At 45.0% G+C, this 8,039-nt stretch overlaps 2 protein-coding genes across 3 annotated transcripts; one reads left to right on the plus strand and one right to left on the minus strand.

Annotated features, from left to right (window-relative positions):
* The first annotated feature begins 254 nt into the window (after positions 1-254).
* On the plus strand, positions 255-4,645 carry LOC123436525 (inactive poly [ADP-ribose] polymerase RCD1). Of its 2 annotated transcripts, XM_045115636.1 has the most exons (7): positions 255-502; positions 1,455-2,743; positions 3,040-3,281; positions 3,407-3,492; positions 3,793-3,975; positions 4,077-4,172; positions 4,317-4,645. In XM_045115636.1, the coding sequence occupies exons 2-7, from the start codon at positions 1,632-1,634 to the stop codon at positions 4,377-4,379; spliced, it is 1,782 nt and encodes a 593-aa protein (XP_044971571.1). In that variant the 5' UTR covers positions 255-502; positions 1,455-1,631; the 3' UTR covers positions 4,380-4,645. The 2 variants fall into 2 exon arrangements, with proteins under 2 accessions (XP_044971571.1, XP_044971572.1); XM_045115637.1 differs by lacking the exons at positions 4,077-4,172; positions 4,317-4,645 and having other exon boundaries at positions 3,564-3,862.
* An 80-nt stretch (positions 4,646-4,725) lies between these two features.
* On the minus strand, positions 4,726-7,674 carry LOC123436551 (probable inactive shikimate kinase like 2, chloroplastic). The gene is made up of 8 exons (XM_045115638.1): positions 7,343-7,674; positions 6,395-6,585; positions 6,124-6,318; positions 5,873-5,934; positions 5,567-5,633; positions 5,359-5,477; positions 5,092-5,268; positions 4,726-4,939 (listed from the first exon to the last, which is right to left on the minus strand). Exons 1-8 carry the CDS (start codon positions 7,562-7,564, stop codon positions 4,836-4,838), a joined length of 1,137 nt encoding a protein of 378 aa, XP_044971573.1. The 5' UTR covers positions 7,565-7,674; the 3' UTR covers positions 4,726-4,835.
* Between the last annotated feature and the right edge of the window lie 365 nt (positions 7,675-8,039).

Genomic DNA, 8,039 nt, shown 5'->3' on the forward strand with positions numbered 1-8,039 from the left:
TTGCTTACGGCCCAAGAAAAATCGTTCCGGCCACGCAACTTGGCATCCAAGTTTAGCGCGCCCCGCCCCACCGCCAGGCGGGCCCGACCCTCTCCCGGACCCCGCCTGTCGGCCGCGGAGGCGGTGGGTGGAGCGCGATAAGGAGGGGGTCGCGAGTGGGCACGACAAAGGCGTGGACCCGCGTTATTTCTCCGCCCAATAATATTTCCCCCACCGCCGCACGGCTCCTCTACCCCGACCTTCCTCTCGCCTTCGCCCCCCGCCCCCCGCCCCCCGCCGCCGCAGCGATTCTCCGAGCCGAGTCCTTGCTTCTGACCAGCCAACGTCTCGCCGCCGGCCGGGGGAGCGTCTTCGGCGGGGTAGCTCCGGCAATCGTAGCCGGGGGGATAAAGTGGGCTCCGTAGGGGAGTCCTAGGGGGGGTGACAAGGGGGTTAGATCGGGCAAGATGAACCGCTCAATATCCTCCGCCGTGACCCCTGCTGATGCCGCCGCTAACCCTAGGTAAGCATCGGCCGGTGAATCCATCGATTCGGCTCGCCCCTCGTATGGATCTATCACCTACGCGGCCCGCCCGGTTGTTAGGCCGTGATGATTACATGTCTGTATGCTCGATCTGGTGAATTTTCCTTTGCGAGGACTAGGTAGGTCTTTTTTGTTCGGTTTCGATCATCTGTGGCACCGGGAAGCTGCTTGTTGACTGCTAAAGTTGTAGATTTAGGATTCACCAAGTGGGTTCCGTGTGCCCTTGAGTCGCTAAGCATTAAAAATTTGATCTTTGTTGTGAATTTTGCGTTAGCTTATCTCCATCTTGTTTGTGTGGGGAGGAAGTCGGTATTTTCATCACAACTTTGCTAGATTCAACTTGCGACATCATTTGCCTTGTTACTTCGTGTGATTTCCTGATTAGGCTGGCTGTTTCAAGTAATATTTGGCTTACCAAGCATATTTTCGCATGCAGGTGAATACATGATAGTTCTGCGTAATAATCGTAATTCCTGAGCCAAGTTAACGCAATAGGGTTTTCTCAAGCCATATATCATGTGATTTTCTGATTAGGCCTGCTGTTTCAAATATTTGGTTAATGAAGCGTTTTTCGCGCGCAGATGAATATATGTTTGTTTGGGGTGATAATTTTATTTTTTGAGCCCAATTAATGCACTAGATTTTTTTAAAGCCCTGTATCATGTGTTCTCCTGATTAGGCAAGCTGTTTCAAAAATTTGGTTTATGAAGCGTAATTTTCGTGCGCAAATGAATACATGATAGTTCCGGGTGATAATTGTAATTTCTGAGCCCAATTAATGCATAGCCTTCTCAAGCGCTATTTAGCCCGCGACAGAGTACGGAGAACTTTGATTTGCATATATATTCTGTATGCTTGCTTTAAGATATTCTAGTTTTTTTTTTCCTTTTTCTGTTCATCGATTATAAGATCGGCTAATTTCCCTTTTCAGGTTTTCTTCTCCTTTGCCCGTATCTCACCCGACCGTTATTCGTTTTCTCCTCGTCGATATTGAAGTAGTCTATGCTCAGAGGTTCCTCCATTAGCTTAGTGTAAATATTAGACTTGTTGGGGTTTAGTTTGCTAGAAGGAATTAGTCTCTGCTTGGTGTTCATTTCTGCTTGCTACAATGGCTGCGATGAACGAAAAGGTGTTGGCTAAATGTGAACAGAATATAGTTAGCCTCAAGAGGAAGCGGGACAGCCCCGCTGCATATCATGCTGATGCCTGCCACACCTCTCAATCGCATCAGCATCCTACTGGAAACTCTGATATCAGGTTGTATGTTGGTGAAGATCGCAAGGCGAACATCGCGTGCCACCTTAGCAGGCAGATTTTACAGAGCTATCAGAACTACATGACCAGTGCATCACCTAAGCGCATTCTGCTCCGCCAAAGTGGCAACTGGAAAGAATTTCCAGAAAAAATTGTCAAGCTGGCTCAAGTTAATTTCCGTACAAAGAAGAGCATCACAGAAGTAGGATACCAGAACCAGCTATTTTTGCTGGACTTTGTCCACATGACATTCATCGACTCAAAGTCAGGTCTTCAGAGGCCAATCGCCTGGATTGATGACAATGGAAGGCGTTACTTCCCAGAAGTTCTTATTGAAGATCAGATAGCATATAGGAGGAAAGATTTTGGCAATGGAGATCATGTCTATGTTAGAGCTGAGCCTAATGGGACACCTGAAATAAATGACCAGTATGGAGCATCCGAGAGTTCCGCAGAAAGCTCAAACTTTGAGTCCAGTACTGAAGAGGTTTCTAGTGCTAAGAGAGTTAGAGCTGAGAAGAATATCATCAGGAAAATAAATTGTGACAATGGGGAAACTGTGGGAGAGAATGAACCACACACTTCGCTCCCTGCAGTCTTCAGTTGTCAACCACAGCAAGATAAGCTGGGTGGGCAATCACGTGCTCAAGGAACTACCTCTGTTGTGCAGAAAATGTTGCTGCAGGGAATGGGTACTGCTATTGGTTCCAAGGATATTATTGGAATCCACCGAACTCCATTCTTGAATAATTATAGAGAAGACCGCTATGATCTCTTTCAAAAGCAGGCAGAGATTACTAAATCTCAGCATGGTAATGCAAATGTGCGTTATGCTTGGCTTCCTTGCTCGAAAGCTGCTGTGGATGAAATGATGCTGAATGGCACCTTGCAAGTTAAAAAGCCCACCAGGTGTCCACCCTATGGAACTGGTGTACTCCTTGCGCCAGCTAACTGCTCCATTAACTGGTATGTGCTCCTGTCTCGTATCATCTGCTGGCAAAAAAACTTACTCTGAATGTTCTGAACATCTACTCACCTCCATCACCTTCATTCACATCTGTCTTATTCTTGCCATTTGTGTTTCCTTATTTGTAGATAAATAGTTTCTGTCACTATTTATTTACTTCCACTTACATGTTCACATGTTTTTAGTTGTCAACTTACCATTGTATCTTCTTTGTCTATTATTTGTTTCTGTTCTACATATTTCTTCCTGTCCCTAACCATTGCAAAAATTCAATATTTTGTATTACTTTCTGCAGTGTGAATTACTCTGATGTTGATGAAAATGGCATCATCTATATGATGTTGTGCCGGGTTGTAATGGGGAACGTAGAAATAGTTCACCATGGATCTAAGCAGCACCAGCCTAGTAACGAGTATTTTGATAGCGGTGTAGATGACCTTAAAAACCCGCAGCATTACATTGTATGGGATATGAATCTGAATAGTCACATCTATTCTGAATTTGTAGTCACCATCAAATTGCCATCTAAAGCCAAAGGTAATTAATCACACTTACTGTGTAATCCTTTTAGAAATTTAATTTAATTTAATTTAGCTTTGTGCAGTTACTAACAAATGTCAATCTATTTTTTCTTACAAGTCAGCCTTCTCATTTTATTTCAGATTCCATCTTCACCCAAGAAGATTGTCATGATTCATCTGATGCTTCACTGGTCTTGAGTCCAAGTTCAGCCGACAGTGTATCACAGGTGAGGTTCTTCACATTGGGAGTTGATAAGTTGGTACTGTCACACTAGAGTCAACTTCTGTTCTCATACAGACAAGTTCCACTGTTGGAGCAGCAGGAGCATGCAGTTATTCAGATTGTGTCTGACTCAACAATTGACCCTGTGCTTCCATTATGAGATTATTACTTCAAGCTGATTGTAGTGTTAATGTTTGATAGAAATCTCCAAATATGATAAGTTTCCTGTTATGACCATGTCATGTCAGTTATGTTGGATGAGTCACAGAACACCAGTTGACAAGATTGTTTTATGTGGAAACAGGACATGAATCTTGAGGCATCTCCAGCATTGGGTGGTCAGTATGAAGCCCCCATGTTAGGAGATTCAATGGCAAAAGCTCCAAGTACACCTTGGATGCCTTTTTCCATGCTATTTGCAGCTATTTCGACCAAACTTCCTCGCGAGAAAATGGACATGATCAATAACTGTTACGAAGAATTCAAGGTCTGCTATTCATCAGTTCTTGGTTGTTGTATTCTCAATTGAAAACTGGCCTTCCCCTTCTTGTTTTTGTCCAAGCTAACTTGTGTTTGTATTCTTACCAGGCGAAGAAAATAAGCAGAATCGACCTAGTGAAGAGGTTGCGGCTCATAGTCGGTGACAGAATGCTGGTATCCACAATAATTCGGCTCCAAGATAAGGTGCGGACTCTTTTCTGAGGCGCTATTAGCTCCTGATTCATTATTGTTTGCCCGTTTAACACACAACTTTGTGCTCCTAGGGCACTATAGAATAGCAACATTTATAGTTAACCTAAGAATAAGCTTGTGTTTCTCTTTTAACAGTTGCCTCCGATGGCGAAGCGGGAAGCAGCAAATGTGCCAGCAGCCAAGGCACGATGTCAGTGACCATGGTGGATTGGAGGAAGGAACTGGTCGACTTGTTATCATGAGTTGGAAGGAATGTAGTCTCCTGAGTTTATTTGCGTGTGTCTATGAATCTGCCGCTCTGTCTGTCTGTTTTAGTAGTTGCAAAGAGGGAACTGTCCGAGTATACTTGTGAACCCAAGATGGTTACAAGGGAGAAGCTCCTTGTTTACCCTCCTAGTTTGGTTTTTGTCCAATCAACATTGAGTTTAGTTAAATAATTCTCATTTTATGTTAATTTTTCTTAATTCTGTGTTTATTCTTGCGTGCCTGTCGCCTTCTGCTCAGCCAGCCGTCCATCACATCAGTAGTACGTACGGCATGAGTATGGATGTTGAATGTTTTGCACGGGTGGGCTTGTGTACATCCGTAAGCAATGAAATGAATGAAGTCTCGAAAAAAGAAAAGAAAAGTAAAGTAAAGGTTCCTGAAGCTGGACTAGATGTTGGTCGGCGGGGCATCTGATTGAGGATCCCAGCCGGGTGGCTCGATGTTGGGCCAGTCCCCTCGACAGCCTAGCCTGATGTAAAGGCTCTTCTTCCCTGCAATTCCAACCCCAAACCGTCTTTTGTTAGTGCGGCCAAATTTTGTCTGCTTGGTTTCTTATCAAAAGCTCCAGTGATGTCAAATTTCTTGCAGATATATGCAACTGATGAAAGGAAATTTAAATGTGAAGGCGACTAGTGTTGCGTACCTGCTAGCTTCTTATCTGCCAAGGTGAGCTGCTTCAAGGCAACAAGGCAGCCCTGTGCCACAGCTTGCGTGTACTCCGGGTCCCATCCACCCAGCTTCACCACCACATCCGCCTTCGCATAGGCCACGCTCCCAGTGCTAACGCTTCTCCTGGCCTCCTCTTTGGCAGAGGCTTCATCTGCACCCCAGCACAGCACAGCATAGCAGCAGGTCAACAAGCGAGAAGCAACCAAAAATCATCAACGAAGCGAAAGGCTTCCTTCCTCACCACCGGCCTCGGACACCGACAACCACACCGTGAATCCAGAATGAAGGTACTGCCATTTGTCGAACCTGCTCGCCGCTCCTTGCTTGCCACCCAGAGTCGCTACCACGGTACGGACATGGCTGCAACACACACATTTTTATTGCATACATATACATATATGCTATACTACATGGCAAGTGATCAAACCAAAGCAGGCCAAGAAACTGACCTGCTAAGGCTTTCTAGGACAACACATTCCGCTTCAGCTACTGAGTCCACCCCTTCCGCAGCCACCCCTACAGGTAACTACATGTAGTCAATTTCACTATGGCGGCAATGATTTACTTCCTTTGTTTCTAAATATAAGTCTTTTTGGAGGTTTCACTAGGGACTACATACAGATGTATATAGACATACTTTAGAGTGTAGATTCATCTATTTTGTTCCGTATGTAGTCCTCTAGCCAAATATCTAGAAAGACATTTTTAGGAACGGAGGGAGTATGTTCTATTGCTTTAGCATCAAAACGACGTACATGTATCAACGGACTTTTGAGTGGCACTCTCTAGCAGCTCACTGGTGCAAACTGGAAGATACCTGCAAACACGCAGCAAAACACATTTCAGGATCCTCATCTGCTATAGAATTAACAACTGTGATAGTATTTGTGGCAACCTATCTCATAGTAAAACATGTATCTATAGTATATTGGTTAGAAAGGCGCGGCAGAAACAAGGATTCAATTGGTCAAGTAGCTTCTGTAATAACACGGTGAAGCACACGCACCCGATGCCCTCAGCAATCTCTTTAGCGACCGCCTCGTTGATATCCGTGGAATCTCCAACTATGTGAATGCTGATCCCTGTCAATAACTGTGTGATCCCAGCAGTGAGGGATTTCCATGATTCATCAATGTCGGGCCATTTCAATTCCTGCTCGACTTTCTTCAGGTTCACCACCAGCTGATCCTCATCAATGAACCTGTAACAGTGAAATGATTCAACAGATCAATCTTCACAGGCAAGAGCCCGCTCGCTACTGAAGTACCGAGACATACCATATCGTCTCAGAAGACTTAACCCTGTCGAATAGCGTCCCGACATTCATCAAAGTCCTCAGTGTTCCGTCAGACTTGGCTCTGATGAGCAGGGACGTGTCATCGACGTCAACAAAAACATCTCTTGAACTCTCGATGCCAAGCTTTCCTATGTCCAGCCTCAGCTCCACCTCTCCGGTTGTATCGGTGAACTATACAGATACAAATAACCTCAGCTGATTATTTTTAACGACATGACAAGCTGCATATTTTCCAACATCGTATCTACTCCCTATAATATTGTTTATAATAACATCTTAGTATATTATGGGACGGGGGGAGTAAAAGGTTGGAGTGGATTCACAGAAGGGAAGTTTGCAGTACCTTAACGAACAGATATTCACCTCTTATACCGCGTATTATAGGAGCTCGCAGAGATAGGCACACATGTGGTTCCGGACTAAAAAGAAAAGGCTAATACTTTCACAAGGGAAGTATTACCGTGGTGTTCATGGTTAACATATGGGCACAAACAGATAAACACAAAATGATCTGTAAAATGCTTTTTCCCTTAACGTTTGATTGCACTGCAGTGTGCAGATGCGTTTGCAGGAATGCATAGCTGGGGAATCAGCAAGATTGCAGACTGAGGAAAACCTTAAAAGCAAAATGCATATACTCCTACTTTGGTTTTCTGAATAAATCCCCTCGCGTTCTTCTTCTCCTATAACAGGGTTTATTATGAAATCATGTGCTGCACACTGAAGTACAAGTAATGTATCCCCAAGGTCGGGATTTCAAGATTGCTATCATGTGTCGGTAGTGGTACCGTGAGGCGACAGAATTGGGAAAAGGGATAGGTAGCTCACCCCACACGGACGCGCAGAAGCAGATAAGGTAAGATAAATGAAGTGCACAGGCAGGAGCAGTGGGGAACAAAGACAAGACAGCGGCGGGAGCTTAGCTTGCCTCGTAGTCGTGCGCTGCGGCCGGAGACGCCGACAGGGAGGTCCGGGGGCGGAGGCGGAGGCGGCTCGCCGGCAAGGAGGCGGCAAGGAGAGAGCGGCGCCAAGCTGGCCGAGGAAGAGGAAGGCGAGGAGCACGGGAGTAGGCTGCGATGTGCCGGCTGGGTTTTGCGGGGAAGGGGGAGGAGCAGCAGGTGGTGGCTGCAATGGACATGGCCGCCGCCATTATTCTAGCATGAGCGCACACTCTCTGCGTGTGAGGCGAGGACTGCCTTAGCTATACTACCGTGAGCGTAAGAGACGACCCTTCTTCCTTTGAAAAACTAAAGCAAAAGTTTGCCATTAACTGACGAGTTTTCGGTTCGCTAAAACACATCTAGATTTTTTTTTTCTTTTTATACTAATTGAGTCATTTAGACGTGCAATAACTAGGCTTCAAGAGTTTTAGACAAAGACATACAAGAAGAACGAGAAGCTAGTCTAGTTCACGGTATTACGTTATACAAAGAGTAAACGATCAAACACCAGCCTTCTCTTTGATACTAGTGGTAACAATGGTAGTTGGGGCATCGATGTTTTTAAAAACTTGCGCGTTACATTTTTTCTAAACTTTCAAGAAACAAGCACGAGGGCGACACCCTCATATTCACAAGTTTTCTTTTTAAAAGCTCCTTTGAATTAACTTTGAAATTTGCACTGGA

Source organism: Hordeum vulgare, chromosome 1H (genome assembly GCF_904849725.1).
Source record: "Hordeum vulgare subsp. vulgare chromosome 1H, MorexV3_pseudomolecules_assembly, whole genome shotgun sequence".
NCBI classification, from domain to species: domain Eukaryota; kingdom Viridiplantae; phylum Streptophyta; class Magnoliopsida; order Poales; family Poaceae; genus Hordeum; species Hordeum vulgare.

Excerpts from the sequence above, each read along its gene's own strand:
- LOC123436551 (XM_045115638.1), bottom strand. The coding sequence starts at position 7,564 with ATGGCGGCGGCCATGTCCATTGCAGCCACCACCTGCTGCTCCTCCCCC. Across the intron at positions 5,935-6,123 it reads GAGATTGCTGAGGGCATCGG|GTATCTTCCAGTTTGCACCA; the intron begins GTGCGTGTGCTT and ends GCGTGTTTGCAG. Across the intron at positions 5,269-5,358 it reads GTCGGTGTCCGAGGCCGGTG|ATGAAGCCTCTGCCAAAGAG; the intron begins GTGAGGAAGGAA and ends GCTGGGGTGCAG.
- LOC123436525 (XM_045115636.1), top strand. The coding sequence starts at position 1,632 with ATGGCTGCGATGAACGAAAAGGTGTTGGCTAAATGTGAACAGAATATA. Across the intron at positions 2,744-3,039 it reads GCTAACTGCTCCATTAACTG|TGTGAATTACTCTGATGTTG; the intron begins GTATGTGCTCCT and ends TACTTTCTGCAG. Across the intron at positions 3,493-3,792 it reads CAGCCGACAGTGTATCACAG|GACATGAATCTTGAGGCATC; the intron begins GTGAGGTTCTTC and ends ATGTGGAAACAG.